Genomic DNA, 25,317 nt, shown 5'->3' on the forward strand with positions numbered 1-25,317 from the left:
CTCACAGTTTTTTAGTTCTGAACTTTTAAAAAGTAACTTAGACCATGGGAAAAAAGGATTAGTTCTAGAATGTATAGTATACCAATTAAGGAGCTGAAAAGCAGGTACTATATGAGATCTTGTCCTGAAAGCATGTGAATTGTTCAACAGTTTATCTTTCTGTCTATTGGGATGGGAGCTACTCGACTCAGTCACAGAATCGCAGCATATGAACCCAGGTAGACGGACTGCGCCATAGAAGATCCCTAGTGGCCTCCCAATACATCAAAGAGTGTGTGTGGATCGCTAAAGAAGAGTAGTTGTTTAGCACTGTGTAAGATGTAGATAGGAGATATGTGTACTGTGATTGAAGAAGGTGGAACATGTTTCCCTTTTGCTCTTCCCAAGAGCCAACGTGTGGAAGATGGCTGTGTCATGCAACTCACATCTCAGTTAAATGTTTTAATCAATACATAACTATTGCATTCACCGAATTCCAGAAAAGAGCCTAAGTGCCCTCTCAAACAAACATGGAAAGAGTTCCCTGCTTCATGCAAGTATCTGATATTAAGAGAGCTCTTATAAAGTTAAGATGTGTCCCAAAGAAACAATTCTACCCTGAGAGCCCAATAATCTGGCCAATAAACTGTAATGAAATAGTTTATGTAATTTCTAAAAACATTCCAATCCATACTCATTCAACAAAATCCATAACCCCAAAAGTTCACAGGAGCTAAGGGACAGGACACTGCATGTTCCATCCATTACTACTACTGTCAAAAAAAATTTAAACTGTGCTGATAAAGTGTTTTTCACCCTATAGCTTTGCTGTTGATACATTAGTATTTTTACCTTACAGATGAAAAAAAAACCGTTACAACTTAAAAAAAAACCTTAAACAGTCTTTTACCACCATGTAACCCTACCCCAAGCACTTGCACACCTAACACTTCAGGAAAGTTTAAGGTAGGATTTTTACTTGCTGTAATGAGTTTATTCGTAATCACAATTAGCAGAGACGAGGAAGGCAGAAAATTTTGTGACAGGTTCAGGAGAATTAAAATGATATTAAGAAGAGTCTCACAGAGTACTATGTTCCAGCTAAGGTTAGCTGTAATGAACTGAAGATTTTGCATTGATTTTACCAGAAATACATTTATTCATGGAACAAATGCCTACTGAATACATAACAATGGGGAACAATAAAAAATTAAAGCAGATACAAATTTGAGATACAGCCTAGGTAAGCTATTAGTATATATGTAAAATATACCCACATATGCACACACAAACTACACATATGGCATCAGTATAAGGATGCATGAATATGTACCTGTATAGCATCATATAGAGGTGGGCTTATAGGAACAAGCGGAAACTTATAAAATCTCCTAAGTGGGAAATGGCAAAAGTGTGGATTAAATGCACAATCATAAAGGACAATGTGGGCTCAAAAGAGGTAGGTCTGGAATTCAAGAACCTGTGACTGACGATAGCTGAGGAAACATAATATCACCTCTAGGTTCCGGCCAGGTGGATAGGTATAAATTAGGGATTTAATGACACAGAAAGAGTGGAAAAAGTAAAAGAAAACAAAGCAGAGAACAGAAGGTAGATGAGGGGCTGGAAGCTTGGCCTAGTGGTAGAGTGCATGCTTAGCACACATGAAGCTCTGGGTTTGATTCCTTAGTACCACATACACAGAAAGAGCCGGAAGTGGTGCTGTGGCTCAAGTGGTAGAGTGCAAGCCTTGAGGAAAGCCCAAGGATGCTATTACCTATTACTGAGTTTATGTCCCAGGACAATAAAAAAAATAAAAAAAAAAGAGATGAGATGAAACACAATATCATAGATGAGATGAAACACAATATCAACATATGAAACAGTGGGGAGCAACTGGGGATGGAAACCATGAGAAGTTTAGAAGGCCAAGGAGAGAAAATAGAAATAAGCAGATAGTACTTCTCAAGCCTGTTCTGATAAGTACACCTACTGAAACAGGTTTTGTTTGTTACTAAAAATATTGAATTTGAACTCAACGTCATGTAATTGCTAGGCTGTCATCACTTGAAACATGATTCTGGATCTGCTTTCTGCTAGTTATTTCGGAGATGGAGTCTACCAAACTTCTGCCCAGGCTAGTCTCTACAGATCTGAGTCCCCTGAGTAGCTAGGACTTTGGGTGTGAGCCATGGGCATCTGGCTGGTGGACTAGTTCTAAAGCTAAGTCCTATCACATTTTGAAATTTGTTCCTTGAGAAGGGAAGGAAGAATGTATCCCTTGGTTTTTACCATGTAAATACCATCAAATCCCTAGCTAAAATGTAGCTTTATGTAACATATTTGTCTAAACCTGGCAGCAGAGACTCACAATTTAACAATTTTTGAGAGCACCATATTGGTTGAGTCCACAAATGGCGTTGGCGATTTGCTTTAAATGATCATACTAGATCTACAGTAACTGTACATTTGAAACTCAGAATGCATTTTTCAAGTCAACTTTTCTTCTGAAAAAAATTTGAGATTTACTAAAATGTTGCAAAGAAAGTGTAGAGACTATGCTTTCATCATATGCTTTTACCTCCACAGTAATGTCATTACCACAGAATATATATAGCTTACAACTAGTACTGAAACCAGTCACTTCTGTTAACTAAAGGTTAGAGTTCACTCAAATTCCCCCAGTTGTCTTCTAAAGTCCTCTTTGTATTTCAGGACTCAAATCAGAATATTTCATAGCATTTAGTTGTCATGGAATGCACGCACACACACAATTTGTAAGACTGGAGACAACCCAGGACCATGAACTTTTATCAGAAGAAGTAGGTATAGGTTTACATCTATCTCCAAAAATTAATGAAAACTTTACTATCCAATTTTGCCTAAGTTAAAGTCTCTGCTTATAAAGTCATCAATTTTGGAAAAAAAATAAAACCATTGATTAAAGTAACTGATTCTATAAAATTCACTTTTCAGAGACTTAGGGAACTGGACCGAGAATCACATCTACATTCTAAAGATAGTAGGTATTAGATTATTAGATGCTTGGAAAAGCAGCTTATCATGTTTTCCAGTGAGTCCCATGGTTTATAATTCACATAAGTATCACAGAAAAAATTATACATATTGTTTGAAGATTTAGGTGTATTAGAGGGCATTCTGATAAATATATTATTCAGAACTCAGTTTCAGAGTAACTGTGTAGCAATACAAAAATCAAAGCATTATAAAGCAACATGCATCGTGTATCCGAGGACACTTTTGAAGCAAAATACAAGTTGAAGACAGTTAGGTTCAAAATAGATAAATGAAGATAATTTGGCAAGCTTTAATTTCATGTTCTAGATATTAAACTCCTCTAGGCAAGGAAGACAACTGAGTCTAAATTCTATAGTCTTAACATATTGAACAATACAGTTCAATAACATATTAATAAGGACTAAGTATTTTATTGATTTTTATTATAATTAAGGTTTTATTCCATAACAAAATTTCTTATGATTGTAAGTTGATCAGACATTCATAATTAGGAGAAGACCAGAAATGCACAGTAACTTGATTGGTTTTGTTAGAGAAAGGAAGCATAAAGGAGAATCTGATACTGTTTATATTTTAGGAAAGAAAATATTTAAAATCTTCATGATCTCGTATGAGGTGGGAGGGCTACAGCAGGAATACTATATTATTTTCTTTCCTAATCTCATATTTTTTCATGCTATTTCTCAAAATCAAATATAAGGCTATCCTTCTAGGTTATGTAAAATCAGATGGAAGGTGAGGGAAACTATATCTCCTCAGATTTAATATACAGTCATCACTCACAGTCATCTCCAAGGATAGCTTCCAAGATTCCCCAGTGCATGCCCAAAACTTCAGGCTGCCCATGTCTCTCTCATTTGTATAGAACTACGAGAATTTTTAATTTAAAACTTAGACAGAGTAAGAGAGAATATCATAGAGAATACGATGGAAGTTATGTGATAGAGTTTGTCTGATCTCAAAGTATTTCCCTATCATATTGAATTAAGGCTGTATTCTTTGGATGCTGAAGGAACACCTGATGCCTCTGAGGTAAGAATAGAGGTGAATGGATGGAGTAGAGGTGGAGCAGCACTAGGCTTCCCTACCAAGTAACATGAACAATAGTCACGTGATATAGGGTCTGACATCTGATGAGCGAACCAGGAACTCAACAGGGAAAATAGTATACATAGCATAGAAACATAGAACAAAGACTTCATTCCTGGAGAAAGTGGAAAGTGAGCAGCTTTGCTCACGTCCCTCCGAAAAATGTAACATTTAACACTTAGAAATGTTTTGAATATTCCATTTCGTATATTCAGAGCATAATAACCATGAAAAACTAAATGACAGAAAACAGATCCACACAAGAAAGTAGGGCACCTTAACCACTTTTTCTATCTTAATGAGAACTGTGGGTAATGTAGCCTTCAGTTTATCTAATTATACTTTTAAAAACACCAAACAGGACCGGGAGTTTGGCCTAGTGGTAGAGTGCTTGCCTAGCATGCATGAAGACCCGAGTTCAATTCCTCAGTATCACATACATAGAAAAAGCTGGAGGTGGTTCTGTGGCTCAAGTGGTAGAACTCTTGCTTTGAGAAATCCCAAGGACAGTGCTCAGGCCCTGTGTTCAAGGCCCAGGACTGGCAAAAAAAATCATCATAGTCTTCATCAGTTTCTCTAGCTTCACCTCACTGGAGTTGGTTAGGTCAAATTATACCAATCTAGCAAACTGAATATTTAAGTTAAAAGACTTTTAAGACAAGCAGATAACAAAAGATCACTCTGAATTTCATATTTTTCTTATAACAGGAGGCAGAATTCTCATGGAAGAAGCAACAGCCTTATCTTTGGGTTGGGAGATCAAGACCCAAAGAATTCCATATAGAGTAGTTAAAATAGCTATGGTTTGGTGTCTCATACTTGTAATCCTAGCTACTTATCAGGCTGGGATCTGAGGATCAGTAGGAAGACAGCCCAGGCAGGACACATCTATTAGACTTTTATCTCCAATTAATCACCTAAAATCCAGAGTTGGAGGTGTGGTCCTCAAGCTTCGATTGAAAGAAAGTCAAGAGAGAGCATCATGCCTTGAGTTTAAGCCCCAGAACTGGCGCACAAGCACACACACACACGCGTGCACACACACACACACACACACACACACACACACACACACACAATTGTTTTTGTTTTTTAAGCCTGCCCATTTAATTTAGTTGCTTCTTCACAGCTAATATTCTATATTCAATCCAGCATGTAAGTAACTGGCTTTAAGGTTTTCTTTGGGACTTATTTCTTTGCATGGCTCCTGTACCCTGTGAAATGTGTACTAAGAAAATTATATGCTTCCTCATGTTGCTCTGCCTTTTGTCAGCATAATTGCAGGCGGACTTAAGATGCTGAAAGGGTGGAGAGGAAGTTCTTCAGCCTTCACCAAGTGCTTCTGGTCCTCTCTGCACTGGGCAGCAGTTTCTGAAATTCTCTTCTCTCTTTTGCCATCTTATGCCTAAGTGTTTACTATGCCTCAGCTTCTCTGACAAGTCTTTCCCCTGACTGTGTTATGTTCTGCTCTCCTGTGTGTTCCCACGGATCATAAAATGTGCCAAACATTCGCAGAGCACCTCTTTATGCAAACGACTTCCATTAAGTCTCCAATAAGCATATCTGACCCCAGTTTCACAGGCTATATAGAAGAGCTGGGATAAAAGGCTTTGAGCAACAATTAGAAATAATTAACAAAATGACTAAAAGTGCACAGAGTGCCCTAGAGGAAATATAAAGAGTGGTGTACGTGTCCAGCAGCAGCATCTAATCTAATCAGTCGTTAAGGAAGTCAAGCAACCTGTGCCATGCGTCATCTGGGCACAGAGATGGGCAGACAGAACTTTAGGCAGAGAAGTGAATGTGTCAAAACATCTTGAGGTGGAGAGGAGAGGATATGTAGCAGTTTTTCACAAGAAGGAAGACCATTGGTATAAGACAGATTTCAGCTTTCACTGGGCTCAAAGCATTTCAGAGACAGCTCATTGCCTTGATGCCAGGACCAGTACTCCATATTCCTTCCAAAGAGCTTCCTGAGTGGGTGGCAGTGAGCTGCCATCGCCCACAAGTGACCACATCAGAGCACAGAATGCCACCAAGTTCACAGTCTTTTCTGACAACTTTGGAGACAAATTCACTGACTTCTGATCAGCCTCTGGCCTGTGACTAAGCATAGCTGCTGTGCAAGGCGGTTGCAGTTTCTTCCAACTGCATGTGTTCCAACAGGCTCCGCCATTCAGAACCACCTCTCATGTCCCTGACAGGCTTTTTTTTTTTTTCCTTTTTCCCCCCAGATCATACCTTCCTCAGACAACCTAGGGATGACTTAGCTTTATGATGATTTGTTCAGAGGTTCTATGACTGAACACTGTATTGTGGACACTATCAATTAGACACAGCAAATGAAGCTCAACAACAGTATTCCTAGCTTCTATCAGAAAAGATAGGAAAACTGAAACACGGTTGTGAAGATTTACAATTCTTTTTCTAAGAAAACTCAAAATCAGCTCTCTGTAGATAAAGTGGATAACTCTCAATTGGCTATTTTCAGTTCTTATTAAGTAAATATTAAATTACAGAAATATATTGCAGGAAAATTGTGTGATACATTTGGTCTGCTTCAGCAAAGCTACAACAGAGATAAGCAATGTTCCCTCAATTACTTCTGTTGAGTTTGCACATTGAGCGGCTTGCCAATTATGAGAGTTAATAAGGTTTTTCTTCAATGGAGGGAAGGATTTACTATCTCAACCTAGAAAACACATGCTAGAGTAAATCTCTGGTAAACTTTATTGCTAGGGAGTAAGTTTTTGTTAGAGCTATCTCTCTCAAGCCTATACCATCCTGCCAACTATGTATCCTGCCAACTATGTATTAGCTAATCTATGAGCTCTGTGGGTTGATGCCACCCCTCACTAGAGTGTAAAACTATTAGGATATACTCATTCTCCTTTGCCAAATGCAGGCTCAGCATAATGGAGCAAGTTTGAGTACAGTGGGAAGTGATATACTATCTTCAGTCTCCACACCTTAAATGTGTGGTAATTGCTTGCTGGAAGCTGCTAGAGACAGGGAAAACAGACAGGAAAGCAGACAGAGGACAGAGACTATACTGCAGAACTAAGAGTAATCCAGGAAACAGAATGGAGATTTGACTGAGCTCTGCCTTTTTGAAATGAATTACTGAATATGTGTACTCTTAAAAGTATTCTAACAAGATACTTTCCTAGAATTTTGGAGTTAAAATTATACAACTGATTTTACCTGTCAGCTTAAAGTACTGCTCTTACTGGGAGTGGGCAGTTAATTATTATCATTGCTTCAGCTTTAATATTTTTTTTTCTAGTCATAGGGCTTGAACTCTGGGCCTGGGCTTTTCAGCTCAAGGCTACCGCTCTAACCCTGGGCTTGGGAGCTGTTCTTGAGCTCTTCATCTCAATCTTACTGCCCTACCCCTTGAGCCACAGTGCAACTTCTGGTTTTCTAGTGGTTAATTGGAGACAAGAGTCTCACTTTCTTTAGTGCCAGGGCTGGCTTTGAAGCTCGATCCTCAGATCTCAGCCTCCTGAGTAGCTAGGATTACAGGTGTGAGCCACTGTGCCCAGCTTGTTTTTTTTGTTTTTGTTTTGCGAGTCCTGGGGATTGAACTCAGGCCCTTGGCACAGTCCTTGGGTTTCTCAAGGCTAGTGCTCTTCCACTTGATCCATAACACCACTACCAGGTTTTTCTGTTTACATGGTACTGGGGAATTGAACCCAGGGTTTCATGAGTGCTTAGGACACTCCTGGCTCCCAGTTTTAATTTTATTGATTTTCTTCAAAGAAAGACCTGAAAACTTCTATGTACCATCACAGGTACCAAAACATATAGTAAAATATACTCTTGTGACTAAGTATTTGGATGATGGATGGAAATCCTTACTGAACACCTTAAAGAGTACAAAAATGCAAACCAGTAGACTACATGGAATTTCTATAAGAATCTGCAGTTACAGTCCAGGGGCAAAGCCAAGACCTTATTTATTTTGCTCATATAATTAAACATACATATTACAAAAATGCATTTAGCTCTGCAGAGCAACATTACAGTAGACAAGGACAGCTCTGTCAAGTTGGGCCAACAATTAGCTCTCAGTGTGAATTATCTTACATACAGTTTAGTTCACCTACCTTGTTACTGGACTGTATTTGTATTTGTGATCTTTATTTACTATACATGCATTAATATCTTTGCAGCGAAGTACAGGTTTATTTGATACATAGAACAAAAACAAACCTGACAGAAAAACAAAAACTGCATCATACAAGTGAACAAACATGGCACAAAAGTAAAAACTTTTAAATAGGATCATTGAGAATTTAGCAACAGAGCCTTTAACCACTCTATAGGTGCACTTCCTACCTGAAGATCTTTTTCTTCAATCTTGCTTTGGAGCACTTGAAGGCACTTGGTGAAGTCGGTATGGTCTTGATCAGGAGTTGAAACGAGTTCACAGCCCTGTGTAGTAATGAAACAGAAAAGGCAAAAACAAGTAAAAACTTCAGCCTTTTGAAAAAGATCAAGAGCTATGAAAGTAAAGATGAGTTATCAATTGATATCCAATTATGTGTGAATTATTGTCCTATTGTTAGAATCATTATCATTAGCCTTTTAATTTCCTATAACACAATATTTAAGAAATGATGATACAAGGTTACCATAATGATCTGATCAAGATAATCATTTTCCTCAAGAAAACTACAGAGTATGCCATGGTATAGTATTTAAATAACACTGATGTGATGATATTCAAGTCTAACGTAAGGACTTTGGTAAAAATAGAATAAATTATATTCATAGTGAAATTTTTAAATGAAAGTATTTTTTCTTTTCATTTATTTTTATTGTAATTAATAGAAGGGTTACAAGATATTTGCCAGATAGAAATGAAAGTATTTTTAAAAAAACGTTTGAAGGTCTTTAAGTAGCTTTGAAGATCTTTAAGTAGACTAAAGAATTTACTTATGTGGAAAACTAATACTAATTTGAACGAATGAAAACACATTGTATTTATGAAAATTTGGATTTGTTGTCCTATAAAATTCCTTTACAGCCTCCTTTTAACCATGTGAAAGTGGCAGAAAGCACCATGACTACTTACATTTGCACTTGGATTGTCTTTTAAAACCTAAAGAAGTAAATTAGTAAGTTCTTTTTCTTCTGTACAACAAATAATTTTACCACATTGAAATATGCCGTCATACTTACAAATAGAAAGTAACAAAAATGCCAACTTGGTGGCACCAGTGAACTTAGGCAGCTAACAAAACTGTATTTTTGAAACAACTTGGTCTCCTCCAATGTCATACAATGGCAAAAGTACATAAAAGCAGTCATGACGGGACTTCAGACTTCTTAATTCAGAAATAAAACAATTCTTGCACTTTGACAAACAGCTGAGTAAGCGAAAGTTAAATATAATCTAGTATATAAAATTGCCAGTCAAAGAGTTTTCAAGGGTATGATACACCCATCCTGCCTCTTAAATTATTCTAAGGACCATTCTCTGCAGATTTAAAGGTTCTTCTTTTACCTCAAGGTCTCTTTAAATGTGCCGAGCTCAACCTGTTCTTCATTCATTTATGACTGCCTATACTGTAGTGAACAATGAACAAATTAATATCTCATCATTCAGAGATATATTATGCTCTAAAAGATATATATATGTCATCTTTACAAGATTGTCGACATATACTTTCTTAACCCTAAAAGAACATCAAAATTTACTACAATCACTAAGCAGGGACATAAAGAAGTGATTGGTCTCAGGCCAATACTCCTAAAAACTAAGATATAAGCATATGCCATTTTATGGAGGAATATTACCAGAGTTGAAGACAAGAGACTGCCACTAAATGGGACATCATTATGCTGAAAGTTATCTGAGGACAGGAAATGTTCATTCGTCCTTTTGTCCAGGATACTCATACTGGTACACTTATACTATGTAAGAAGTGATCAAAAGATGATCTATATTAGTGAACCATAGAAATGCATTCTTTTAGTTTAACAAAATGGAGAGAACTGGCAGACAAATGGAAAGGTAAAAAGGTGGACAAATACAATGTACACATGGGCAACTGAGACTACAGAAACTAGGGATATAGGGAGGGTTAAGAAAGTTGGAGGAAAATAATGGAGAGAGTGACACTGATCAAGGTACACGGTTCTTACAAACTGATATGGTGAACTGAAATTCCTATGTATAACTACTTAAAGAAAGGACAGTAAACATGTATTCCTTTAAATATACTCAATGTAAAAACTCACAAATATTTGTAATAATGAGTATCAGCAAAAGGCTAGGACACTATGTCTGGTAAAGTATTCATATATGTAACATGTGTGAATGCTCAGTTAATGGCTGATATTCCCAGATACAAAATACATGGTTGTGGTGACTGTGTATTTAAGTGTTCACAATATGCTAATGACTTCTTTTTTATTGTAATTAATAGAAGGGTTACATGATATTCACTAGATAGAAAGTGTATTACTTCACAAACATTGCTACACTTTCTCATGTTTTTATCCCCATTTCCCTCCCCCTATCCCTCCTATCATCTTGTTTTCTCCCATTCCCTATCCTATTTCAAATAAACAAATAAACATACATACAATATATCAGAAAATAAGGTAAGATACTGTAACAATGTGAGATAATATGAGTAATTTCCAAAAACTTCCAAGAGAAAGCAAATGTGAAAATAAAATATCTCATTCACACTAAGTTAAAAACACTTAAAACAGCAAGTAGAGAAGGATCACTGTAAACAATCTACATAGACCTACACACATATGTACATATATATGTATGTGTATATATATATATATAAAACGATCCACCAGATACTAAGATAGTCCAATAGAAACTGAAGTCATAAATACAATAAATACTAACATAAAATGTAGACGTATTAGACAGGCCCTGGTTGCTAACTCCTGTGTGTAACTCTATCTATTCAGGAGGCTGTGATCTGAGGATCAGGCTTACAAGACAGCCCAGGCAAGTATGTCCATGAGATTCTTATCTCCAATTAGCCAAAGTGGGAAGTGAGCTGTGGATAAAGTGGTAGAGTGCTGGCCTTAAACACAAAAGCTTAGGGACAGCACCCAAGCCCTGAGTTCAAGCCCTAAGCCTGCCAAATAAAGTAAATAAATACAAAATAAAAATAAATTGCTTTGTGGGAAAAAGGAAAACAGAAAAATAAAAACAATTTCTTTCTCTGCTCAAAAATTCTCAGCAAAACTTGCCTGCATCTCCGAGTGCTTGGAAGAGTTTTCGGTTTATCTGTTAATTGTTGCTTTCTTTTTGGTGGTAGAATAAACGTTTGAAGTACTGCTTAGATTTTGGGGCTAATCCACACTCACCCCAATAGAGTTCTATAAAGAAGTATTGTACTTGATACCTCTGTTGGAAGTGAAGTGGTTGCCACTTTGTTGTTCTGATTATTCCATTTAATAGACTATAAAAGAGCAATAGGTCAATAGATCAATAGATCTGAAACAATTTTAAAAAATTCCTTACAGATCCCATCTCAAGCTTATTCATATTTTATAATAATACATATTCAAAGCATACATATAATTAGCTTGCTTTTTCTGAGCTCAAAAGGTTGGATTTATTATTGCTGACAACTGCACAGCAACTTTTAATTTGCTCATGCTCCTAGAACACAAATTTGAAGTACCATTTTCCTTTTCAAAAATCAAAAATAACGTATATACTCTGAAAAGTGATCAGCTTAGAAGGCTGAGATTCGAGGATCATGGTTCAAAGCCAGACTACACATGAAAGTCCACGTGACTTTTATCTTCAATTAACTCCCCCAAACCAGAGAGTGGTGCTATGGCTCAAAGTAGTAGAGTGTTAGCATTGAGAAAAAACAACTCAGGGACAGAGCTCAGGCCCTGAGGTGGGAGGAGGGAGGTAAATGGCCATATGTAGAACATCTTACAAAGGAAGAGTATAGCTCTAACTTTTCAAATCTTTACACAAAATGAAACACAAAATCCAAGCACATAAATGTTTACTTTTGCACATGGTTAAATAAGTATATTTTTTAGCCTAAACCAATGAAGGATTTCTGTGTGATTGAAGTAAGGTACTTGTGGGCCTCCTCATCATGTAAGTAACTTTCAACCAAAAACCCAACAACAACAAAAATCACTGAAGATGAAAACAGTATTGACAATCAGTCTCAGATCTCCGGTCTTTACCTTTATGTAGGATTTCAGAAGAGAACCACTAGCATTTGACTGTATATGTTCTTTGTTCAATGTATGGAGAGTCTTCTCAGATGAAAAATACATGCATATAAGTGGCTGATGTAAACATTTAAAGCATGTATAAAGCATGACTTTTATATAAATAATTTAGAAAAACTTTTGTTCAGAGTATATATAAATGAGAATAAACAATCTCACAGCTATCTGGCTATAAGACAGGGTCTCAAGAACATTGAACTACTGGATAACAGGTGGTGGTTAGCTGGCTTTAAAAATTTTTTTACTTTCCTTTTTTTTTTTGCCAGTCTGGAGCTTGAACCCTGAGCCTGAGCATTGTCCTTGGGCTTTCTCAAGGCTAGTGCTCTATTACGTGAGCCACAGCACCACTTCTGGCATTTTTCTGTGTATGCGGTACTAAGGAATCAAACCCGGGTTTTTGTGCATGCTAGGTAAGCACTCTACCACTAGGCCAAACTCACGGCCCTTAAAAATTTTTACTTTTATATTTTTGTACATTTTAAACAGTTCATATTATTTCTTGTACCAACTGCTGGTTACTAGAGCTCTGGTACCTTGGGCTCTAGTTGCTGCCCTGGTACCTAGCACACATTAAACATTTAGTGGACCATCGAATTGATTCTCTAAGTTGGTACAAACCTACAGTGACAGGAAATTTATAACTAGCCCATGTACAAAGTTTGCATAGTTCTATTGAAATTTTTTCGAATTGTTTTACTAATTTAAAGTATACCTCACTTTATTTTCTCACAATTAGCCTTAGTTCTATGCTCTGAGAACACCTAGAAAATACCAGACAGAATTGACAGATGTGCAAGATATTCTTATGTTACTTAGAATCATATAAATTTAAAACTTCAGAATTATTTACTATGGCGGTTCTCATTTAATGTTTTCTGGACTGCAATTGACTTTGAATACCTAGTAATACAGGAAATGAAATATAAGGAATGTAAGCTACTGTACTGACAAGGCACATTCTCATTAAATACACTAACAACAATAACAATAACAACAAAAAAATCTAAATTAACATTTATCTAAAAAATGACACTGCAAAAGAAGAAATTTTTACTAAGAAAGTACCATAAAGCATTAAATATTATAAATGGTTTCAACTATTAGAGTGCAATTTTTCTAGAAGAAAATAATTTTTCAAGATGAAATATGTCAAAAATGACAAAGAACCTACAAATACAACTACATTGCAATATTTTTTTCTCATTTCAATTGCATTGGTCCTAGTTTCATCAACAAAAATTATTCTCAAACTGCAAGGTAAGAAATAATAATAGTTAGAATCCTGCAAAGGAACTGATATATCCAGTAAGTAATGAAGCCTCAGAAAAGAGATAAATCAATGTATGAAATCTATAATCTAAGATACACTGAAACTCACAGAGAAAAAAATGGCAGCAATAACAATTATAAATGTTTCATGAAGATTCCACACTAGATCATTCATATAAAATTATATGTATATACATATATACATACCCATATGCCCTGAGGTATGAAGTACTAAATAAATGTAAAATATGAGAACTTCAGTAACACTATTAACTAAGGCAAATGTTACTTATCTAGCATCTGCTGAACTAATAAATAAACAAAAGATTAAAATGAAAGCTCCAAGTAATTAGGAGTGAAGAGTAGAGGAAAAAATTTGTTGCTTATGAAACAGGTAAGTTACCCAAAGAAATAACAAGGTGAAGAGGGGCTGGCTCTGTCTAGCTCTGGTCACTTAGAACACAACCAACACATCACTACTATCACCATGAAACTGCATGACCACTACTATCAATACAACAACTACCACCAGCACCAACACCACATCTATGCCTACTAGCAGCACCATCAGCACAACAATCATACCATGAACACCATCACCATCACAATATTATCATCATCACATCATCACTATCACAACACCACCTCCATCTCCATCACCACCACCACCACCGTCACTACCACAGATACAAGTAGCCCTACCACGCTACCATCACCACCATTACTACTCTATCATTGTCATCACTACCATTACTACGACCTCCATCATCATCACCACTGCCATTTCATCACTACTATTTTATCACCACCACCATTTATACCACCATCACCATCATAACCACCACCACCATCCCCACATCAAGGTAAAAAGCACATGAAGCACAAAAGCAGGTATGCCAACTATGCAAATTCAAAGTCAAAACTATGTTCCTCTTTTCAAGCTGTTACTGAAGTTATGAACAGCCAGGAGCACTATCACATATGTCATATAGCCCCAATAATATAGAGTTACTACCTTGTTGTTGTTGTTTTTTAATAGTTTCTGTTTGTCTTCAAAACCTAAATGAACCAGCAAACTTCAACTCTCTCATTTTATTCAGGCCCAGTTCTTTAGGATTCTTATGAAGAACACAGAAAGGATGCTGTTCATATATATAAAAAAAAAACAACATTCTGAAGCTGAGTAGGACAGTGTATACTTGTAATCCCAGCACATGGGGACATTGAGGCAGTTGGGCTGTGAGTTGGAAGCCATCCTGAATTACAGGAGCTCCAGCCTTGTCTGGACTACAAAGTACTTCCTTCTTTAACAGAGTCTTGTTTAAAATTCCACCTTGACCTAGTAATACTTTGGTCCTACCATTTGGTCATACTCCTGTGGGCTGACAGGGGCAGACTTGAGCTCGCTGCTCCAGACTGCTCACAGCCTGCTCCATATTTTCCCATTCTTTCCCATCTGACACCATTATACATTATGCACGGTCCCTTATACCATGGTGCACATTCCTAGGAGTATGGGGCAACTCTGCTCTGCTCACTCCACACTGCTGTAATGATGACAGCTGGCAGGCAGCCAGCACTGTTACCTTTGTAATAGCAGAGAGCCTCACTCCTTGTGACTGAACAGCAGTGCAGGTTACTCTGCTATGAAGGATGGGGAGAGAAACATTTTGTTTTGTCCTAAAAGTAAGAATTACAGAAGTTCCAATGTGAACAATTGCCAAAACAGAGTAGTAGACACTTTTCAGTCAGACTGGAATCTTACTCTCTTGTTAGGTAAAACAAGTAAATAGGAGACTGTTGTTAATCTCTCCCCCCCACCAAAACAAGTTAAGTTGTTTAATTTAACCCTCTTACAACAGACTAAAGCTTATCAACTAAATAAAATATCAGAAATCTAAAATCAAATAGGTTGCATTTTACTATCACATTCTTGGACTGTTGCTTTACATGTTTTGAATATTAATATGAGAGGATTGGAACTGATCAATTTTCCCCAAAACACACCCAAGTAGAAGCCATTTTTATACCAGTGCTAAAAACATAGTAAAAACATAGTAAAAAGGAAAGTTTTCCTTGATAATATGAAATATTGGTCTTTTTATTTCTCTCAGAGTCCCATCTGTCTGTCCTTTGGTATTTACTTTCTCTGTTTTTCTCTGACAACCAAATGATACTCAGAAGTGCCATGACTAATATAAGAAATTGGCATAGCTCATATCCTTATGTACAGCAAGTGAGCTTGAGATCAGTGCATGTCACACCACAGGGCAAAGGAAGCTTCTCTCCCCAAACCAAATAAACACAAATATAGGACAAAGGGTACAGAAATAAAAAATGGCAACAGAAGGGAACAAACCAAAGAAAAAAATAGAAGAAAAAAAGAAGTGAAAATAGGTTTTTTTTATTTTATTTTTTATTATCAAGGTAATGTATAGAGAAGTTACAGTTACATTCACCAGATAGTAGGTGCACTACATTCAATGATTAGGTCTTTGGAATAAAATCCTACTTCTTACACACTGATACCGGTTTCTTATGGTTTTTGTCCCCATTTCCCTCCCTCCACCCTCTTCCAATCATCTTGTTTTCTCCTTCCCTTTCCTATTTCAAATAAACAAATAAACGTATATACAATGTACCAGGTAACAAAGTCAGAAGATCAACCAAAGGGCAACAAAGGAGAAGAGAAATAACATAGTACTTTAAGAACAACAATCACTCAAGATAAAGCTCTTATTTCCATATTCAAGAGACCCTTTCATTTAGTCTCATCCTATAGGACCTTATATATCTAGGTTTTGAGCTATTGTAATCCTCTGCTAGGAGAGTACTAAATGTATACTAATTATTCCAAATGAGGGAAACCATTGAGCCTATGAAGAACTGAAAATAGTATAACAAAAAACCTCTTGCATCCGTTTGAGTTCATTTTGATAAGCATCATTTTTATATGGTCATATGCATGTAGCTATTGAGCCCTTGAGATTCTCTCTTAAGAATATCCTCCTTTGTTCTCATTGTGTTAGACTGCTGTTTAATTAATCGTGTCCAGGTATAATTATTTGTCTTTTAGTATCCAGTGGATTTACTTATGGATTCATAGGCATATTGCATCAAACTGAAGAGTTTCTGCATGACAAAGGGCATAGCTAGCAAGACAAATAGAAAGCCCACAGACGGTAAGATCTTTGCTAGCTATGCATCAGACAAGAGCCTAATATCTAAAATAAACTCAGAGTTCAAAACTTACACTTTCAAAACAACCCAAATCTTCAAAGAAGCAACAACCCAATTAATCAATGGGCTAAAGACTTAAAGAGAGATTTCTCCAAAAAAGAAATAAGAATTGCCAATAGACTCATGAAAGAATGTTCAGTATCTCTGGCCATAAAATTAATGCAAATCAAAACAACTGAGGTCCACATCACCCTCATTAGAATGGCCTTTATCAAGGAAAACAGCAACAAATAATAACCAAGGATATGACCAAAAGGGAATGTTACTACAATGCTGCTGGGAATGTAAACTCATTCAATCACTATGGAAAGCAATAGGAAGTTTCCTCAAAAGACTATATGTAGAGCTCCCATGACCCAGGAAGTATATACTCCTGGGCATCTATCCAAATGACAATCCAGGCTACACTAAAGCCACTAGCATAACTTATGTTCACTGCAGCACTGTTTACCTTCGCTAAGATATGGAATCAACATGGATGCCCCTCAAGAATCAAGAATTCTATGCTTCCATCAGAAAAAAATGACACTTCCCCATACATAAGGAAATAGAAGGAGAAAAAAATACTAAATGATGTAAGCTAGACCCAGACATTTAGGCTGCATGGTTCCCAAGAAATGTTTTCTTCCACATGTTCATCTGTCTTAGCATTTATACAACCAATTGCAAAACCAGAGATCTATTTAAAAGCTTAAAAAGTATTATATTAATTAGGAGATATGTCCCAGCATGTTTAGGAACTTTATAGATAGAAGCAAACAGGATTTTATTATTTTTTCAATGCTTGAGAATGAACATAGTATCCACTGATTTATATCTCTAGCCCTTTATGTCTTTTTAAGTCTGATAAGATTTGAACACAGTCACTTGGCATAGCAGAAATGTAAAAGTAACACATCAACTAAAATGCAAGGAATAAGAAATGTCTACTTAGAACAATGAGCTACACAACCCCAAATTCTGTGGTTCAGAAGAAAAAATAGTCATATATGAATGACAAATAATAACAAATGAAACAATTCACAATAACAAAAATACCACAAGTGCATGTGAATCCTATCAGATCTAAGGGAATAAAATAGTAAAATCTTGCAGATGCAAAAACGTTTGGAAGATGATTCCTTATTGTCAACAGGGTAATTCCTTATGTTCCGCCATTCACATGAGAGCAAGGACTATGTTTCCATGGGCTGGAGATGTAGGTGATTGTTAGTGTTTTTGCTCAGTGTACACCAGGCCCTGAAGTCTGTCCTAGCCCCAGACCCCAAAATTGTCAAACTGTCTTCTCTTAAATGTACAAAACAGTTTCTTCAGGCTGAAAGGAAAGATGCCTTGGAAGGCACTTATATTCAAGTGGCATGTCAAGTTGTCAGTGGGAGTTTGAAGTATAGACAGATAATGGCTAAGTTAAAGCCATTTCTCTCCACAGAGGAATTATGTATGTTTCTCTAATTCACAAAATGAGTCAGCTACAGAAAACTAACACTGATGTTACATTTTCAAGAATGATATACTACAGTTGCCTTGAGGAAATTAAGCAATATTTTTTTCCCTAGAACACAACTAGTGCTTAAGATAGTGACAGATATTACTGCTTTACATGCACTTAAATAAGGTTTAAAATATATGAATATTAATAAAGCTAACATCTGAAAAAGGAATGTACATGGATGGTAACAAATGTAGTAGAATAATGTACTATATAAATAATTCAGGACAATTTTGAATGAGTTTTAATTTTTATCAGAAAGACAAATGACAAAGAATCAAACTTATATCAAGGGCATAAGAAAAAAAATGAGCAATGAATACCTTTCAGAATATGTCTTGTAATGATAATGACTTAGCTAAGTTTCTCACACTGCAATTATTTATAGTTATATCAAATATAAAAGTAAATGCTTGCAATAAATGATCTTTATCACACAAAAATCACAAATTATCTAAAGAATAGTTTTATTTCAGTGTGGCATAACTATACAGATTTTTTAATAAAAAGGAAACAAGTTCAAACATTAAAGTTAATGATAAATATTTTAATTAGCCAAATAATTTTATTATCTAAAGATATCAATATGCAAATAAAATTTATATCTAGCATGAACATTAAGTTTATCTAGGGAGTACTAAGCCATTTTAGTAACAAAATCATTGTTCTACTATGTATTTATTCAGTGTAGTTTATGACTATTGCAATATGGACATAGGTATAAGCTGCAAACTTCATGAATTTACCCACTATTTACCTTCAGTCACCTAGTAAAAGAACCCAACTGTTAGGGTTAAACATGCAGGGTACCCTACAGGTTCCAGCTAGTAGCTGGAGATGGAGACTTGAGGAAGCGCTGCCTGACCAGAAGCAGTAGGTCCATTAGTGTTGTGCCTTTGAAGGATGTCTTGCCTTCTCTCTCAAGCTCCTCTCCCGAGGTCTTTCTGTCTCTGTCTCTGTCTGTATGTCTGTTTCTCTCCCCCAATCCTCCTTCCTTCTGTGTGCCTGCCTGTGTGTCTGCCTGCCTCACTTCCTCCCTTCTTTACTTCTCCCCCGCACCTCTATCTTTCCCATCCCCTGCTCTCCTTCTCCCACCCACCCATCTGGACGACCATGAGAACACCCAATGCCACACTTTCCTGTGGACCTCAGGCCCAAAGCAAGGAATTCAGCAAGCATAGGACTAAAATTCTTTCCTCCTCTAACTCCTTTCGCTGACTAACACACTGTGCAGCAAGTAGACAAGAATCAGTGATGAATAAAGTCCCTTTTAAAGGCCCAAGATGTGCAATAAATTATCCTTCCGGGTAAGGGATCAGTGAAGTTTCCATAAGGGAACTGACAGTAATTCTCTTAGTCTTCATAGACCATAAAGCCTTTCTTCTATTTTGTTCTACATGCACAGTGTTAAAGTATCCACAGTCACCATACCAAAGAAGGGAAATGATTATCTTAGCAAAGTGAGATTCTAATTTGATATTATTTTATGTATTATATAATATTATTCACCTTTAAATCACCTACCTTTAAGAAAATGTCAAACACATTCTTAGTTTGTGAGCTAAGGATACATTTATCATCAAACCCTTATGCAAATCTACCAGTTACCCCTTATAGTGTCTATATAACAATTCTATGTATGATAAAAGCAATCAATCTGAGAAAGAATACTGGGAGTTTAAAGAAAAAAAAACAACAACAACAAAAACCTCAGAAGCACACAGTTGCTTCTGTAGGAGGCTCCTGAGAAGATGAGATGTAGTTGAGGCTACAGGCAGCCATCTTCCATCATAGGCTACCAAGGTGATCAAAGCATCGTTAATATGCTCCATAGAACTTTGTGACAATGTTGATAAAAATATTTTTAATTTACTGGCATCTGAAATAAATTATTGAAAGGCAATGAGAGTAAATAATCAACCTAATTTCAAGAGACCAGTGCAAAAGCAATTATATTGTCATTCTGGATTACTTAATTTACTAGTTGCCAATAATTTCCCTAATGCAGGTTAATGAATTTTCACATTTTGCACACATAAAACCTATCAGGTTAATCCATGCTGACTCTTCCAAAACTCTTTAATAGGAAACAAAGCTGGCCTTCTGAAAAAAACACTGTAATGACATGTGAAGTGCTATTTCATGCACTATATCCAGAAAAGGATCTAGCTTTATAAAATAAGAGGCAGTTAACTCTAGTACAAATATTCCAAGTTTGCTATTAGCTCACTCATTTTAGGTCAAGTCATTCAGTATCCATTCATCTACCCAGGGCACAAAAAAGCTACATGGATTGTACTGTAAATATTTTATGGAATTCTGGGACATCAGCCATAACTTGATGGACAGAGTCTATGAAGTTACAAAGCTATTTCCTCCTGGACACTACGTGAACTCACTTTGAAAAATTATTTCTAATGACCTGAATATAGTCTTCTGGGAAGATAGTTAAATACAAAATGTAGTTAATAAAATCTAAGATTCTTCTTAATAAACTAAGATTTTTTAAATAGAATACAAGATAGTACACTAAACTGTCACTTATTCTCAAGGGTATCTAATTTTACAACTGTTCTCTATAATTAAGTGTTTCCATCACTAAAATAACAACAATAAAATTAACATTTGATTCTGCAAATATTAATGATACACTAGTTGCTATATAAATTATGCTTTGGAATTTCCATGATTACTTTATAAGATACACCTAATTGTCACTTGTTATGTTACATAGTTACCCATTTTGCTGAGCAGAAGGAAATCCTCAAAGATAAAATAAGTTGAAAAAAACGATCGAATTCCATACTTAACTTGCTGAGCTTGATATTCAAGTACACCTAATATTCAACCAAGCTCATCTGAAGTTTGTATTTTTAGAAGAATTAAGTAGAAAACTATTCCTATAGTTAAACTTCATTTATGCTTACCTAGCTTTCTCCATGTTGAAATGCCTCCATATCCACAGGCGCAGATGTGGACAAGGTGGCAGAGGGAGGCTGAGAAATGCCTATGTTCTTTGACAATAACAATGGGCCTTACCTATCATCTTTCCTGCCGCTGTTTTCCTAACTCACTACCAGGCTGTGTTTTATCATTACACATTTTAGCTAACTTGACTTTAAGTAATATATAGAAACATAAAGATTATACATATTAATGGAATGACGTGTGATGCTTTAATTCAAGTATATATTGTATAACAAATAGTGTTAATCACATCTGTCATGCCACTTAATCATAAAATCTATCAAGCTCCTTCAATCTAGCTTCTATAAATGTACAATCTATTAGTTATCTATAATGACTGTGATGTAATGGTATTCCAGAACTTGCTTCTATCTAATTACATTTCAGCACCCACCGACAAACTTTCCTTTCTCTCCTCTCTTCATCTCTCAACACATTTGGATAGCCAACAATCTACAACTTTTTTTTCTTTTTTTATTAGAGGATGTATTAAAATTGATTTTTATATCATATTTCAAATGTCATGTTTAACAAACAAGTACTCAAGAAGGGAATCTCTATATACAATCACTGGCACATAGATTTTAGAACAGAAAATTAAGCTGAGGGTTTGTGTGTCATAGATACAAGTTAATATATGTAATAAAACATTATGTCTATAGAGGATATAGTCCATCATAAATTTTTTAAAGAATTTATTAACGTTGATTTTTACATCATATTTTAAATGACAAGTTTAACATACAAGTGTTCAAGGAGGGAATCTCTATTTACAATCACTGGGACTTAGTATTTAGAACTTAATCAAAATTAGGCTAAGGGTTTGTATGTCATAGAAACATATTAATTTATGAAATAAAACATTATGTCTATAGAGTTATAGGTTTTTATGTCTGTATAGTTATGTTTATATTTCCATTACCATGTCCATAGCTTTGGGTATGCAGTTATTGAGTCCTCGCTCTTGTACTTTTTGGATTTAATAGCCACATATTAAGGATACCATGCGCCTTTTGATCCTTAGGTCTTGACTTGTCTCACTCAACATGATTCGCTCTAGATTCATCCACTTCCCTGCGAATGCCATTATTTTATCTTGCCTGTTGGCTATGTAGAATTCCATTGTGTATATATACCACATTTTCTGTATCCATTCATCTGCTGTAGGGCATCTGGATTGTTTCCATCGCCTGGCTATTGTGAATAGTGCAGAGATGAACATAGCTGAGCAGGTGTCCTTATAATATCCTAGGTCATGCTGTTCAGGATAGATGCCCAGAAGGGGAATGGCGGGATCGTAGGGAAGGTCTATTTTCAGTTCTTTAGGAAACCTCCACACTGCTTTCCAGAGTGGCTGAACTAGTCTGCATTCCCACCAGCAGTGTAGTAGGGTTCCTTTTTCTCCACAACCCCGCCAACAACTGTCATTGTCTGAGTTCAAAATCTTGGCCATTCTTGTTGGGGTAAGGTAGTATCTTAGGGTTGTTTTCATTTGGATATCCTTTATGACCATAGATGATGAACATTTTCTCATATGCTTTTCTGCCATTTTAATCTTTTCTTCTGATAGGTCTCTCTTTAGTTCCCTTGCCCATTTAGTGAATGGTTTATTGGGTTTGGGGGGGATTCGTTTCTTGAGTTCCCAGTAGATACTGGATAGTAAGCATTTGTCAGATGTATTATTGGTAAATATCTTTTCCCAGTTGGTTGGCTGTCTCTCTATTTTTGCGACTATGTTTGTATCTGTATAGAAACTTTTTATTTTTAGATGTCCCATTTATCGAGTCTCTCTCCAATCTGTTGTGACCCTGGGATTTTGTTCAGTAAACTTTTGCCTGTGCCTATGAGTTCCAGTGTCTCTCCTACTTTATCATGAAGCAGTTTCACGGTTTCCGGTCTGACGTTGAGGTCTTTGATCCACTTTGAGTTAATGCTTGTGCGTGGCGAAAGGCTAGGGTCAATTTTTAGTTTTCTGCATGTGGCTGCCCAGTTTTGCCAGCACCAATAATTGAATGGGCTGTGTTTGTTCCACTGTATATCTTTGGCTCCTTTGTCAAATACAAGTTGCCTATAGGTATGTGGTTCTATTTCTGGGTCTTCTATTCTGTTCCACTGATCTTCTGGTCTGTTTTTGTGCCAATACCAAGCAGTTTTTGTTATTATGGCTCTATAGTAGAGTTTGAAGTCTGGTATTGTAATACCACCAGCATTGCTCTTTTTGCCTAGAATTGTTTTGGCTATTCTAGGTCTTTTTTTGTTCCATATGAATCTTTGGATTATATCTTCTATTTCCGTAAAGAATGTCTTTGGGATTTTGATGGGGATTGCATTGAATTTGCATATCAATTTTGGCAGTATAGCCATTTTCACTATGTTGGTTCTCCCTAGCCATGAGCATGGGATATCTTTCCATATCCTAGTGTCCTCTTTAATTTCTTTCATTAGGCTTTTGTAGTTTTCATTGAATAATTCCTTTACTTCTTTGGTTAAGTATATTCCTAAGTATTTTATTCTTTTGGGGGCTATTGCAAACGGGATCATTTTCTTGATTTGCCCTTTTGTTTGTGTATTGTTGGTGTACAAGAAGGCTACTGACTTCTGAAGGTTAATTTTGTATCCTACCCCTTTGCTAAAGTAGTTTATTAATTCTAGAATTTCGGAAGTGGAGTTTGTTGGGTCACTCAAGTAGAGGATCATGTCATCTGCGAATAGGGATAGTTTGATTTCTTCTTTCCCTATGTGGATGCCTTTGATGTCCTTTTCTTGCCTATTGCTCTGGCTAAGGGTTCCAGCACTATACTGAAGAGAAGTGGAGAGAGTGGGCATCCCTGTCTAGTTCCTGATTTTAAGGTGAATGGTTCCAGTTTTTCACCATTTAGTATAATACTGGCTGTGGGTTTTTCATATATGGCTTTCACTATTTTGAGGAATGTACCTCTTATTCCTATTTTTTCTAGTGCTTTCAACATAAATGGATGTTGTATTTTGTCAAATGCCTTCTCCGCGTCCAGAGAAATTATCATATGATTCTTATCCTTAGCTCTATTGATGTGATGTATTACATTGATTGATTTGAGAATGTTAAACCAGCCTTGCATCTGTGAGATGAAGCCTACTTGATCATAGTGTATGATTTTTTAATTTTATTTCTGGATTCTGTTGGCTAATATTTTATTGAGGAATTTTGCGTCTGTGTTCATAAGAGAGATAAGTCTGTAGTTTTCTTTTATTGTTGAGTCTATCCCTGGTTTGAGGATGAGAGTGATATTAGCTTCATAAAATGAGTGTGTTATTGCTCCTTCTGTTTCTATTTCTCTGAAGAGTTTCAAGAGTATAGGTGTTATTTCATCTTTAAACGTCTTGTAGAATTCTGCAGTGAATCCATCTGGACCTGGGCTCTTTTTGCTTGGCATTTCCCTGATTGTTTCCACAATTTCGTTGTAAGAGATTGGTTTGTTCAATTTGTTTACCTCATTGTTATTCAGTGTGGGTAGCCTATATTCATTTAAGAAATCATCCATTTCTACTAGATTTTCTTGTTTCTTTGAATATAGCCCCTGGTAGTACCTATTCATTATGGACTGAATTTCTTGGGAATCAGTTGTGATTGTTCCCATAGGGCCTCTAATATTGTTTATTTGAGTCTCCCCTCTCCTTTTTTTGATTAATCTTGCCAAGGGTCTGTCTATTTTGTTGACTTTTTCCAAAGAACCAACTTTTTGATTTATCAATTTTTTTGTATAGTGGATCTTATTTCAATTTCTGATAGTTCTGATTTTATTTTTGTTATTTCTGTCCTTCTAGTTGTTTTAGAATTAACTTTTTCTTGCTCCTCTAGGTGTTTTAGTTTTTGTTTTAGGTTATTTACGTGCTCTTCTTCTGTCCTTTTAGTATGTGCTCCTAGTGTGACAAATTTGCCTCTTAGAACTGCCTTTGCTGTGCCCCATAAGTTCCTTTGTGATGTTTCTTAATTGTCATTACATTCATGGAAGTTTTTA

The 25,317-nt window shown here is 36.1% G+C and overlaps 1 protein-coding gene across 1 annotated transcript in view; it reads right to left on the bottom strand.

Moving 5' to 3' along the window:
• Nucleotides 1-25,317, bottom strand: part of Tpk1 (thiamin pyrophosphokinase 1) — a 257,784-nt gene that overhangs the window by 104,237 nt on the left and 128,230 nt on the right. Inside the window, exon 6 of the mRNA XM_090333457.1 lies at nucleotides 8,449-8,544. Within this exon, the coding sequence (XP_090189583.1) occupies nucleotides 8,449-8,544 (96 nt within the window). The remainder of the gene's footprint in view (nucleotides 1-8,448; nucleotides 8,545-25,317) is intronic.

The sequence above is a fragment of the Megascapheus bottae genome, chromosome 5 (genome assembly GCF_031878675.1).
Source record: "Megascapheus bottae isolate mThoBot1 chromosome 5, mThoBot2.hap1, whole genome shotgun sequence".
Classification (NCBI taxonomy): Eukaryota; Metazoa; Chordata; class Mammalia; order Rodentia; family Geomyidae; genus Megascapheus; species Megascapheus bottae.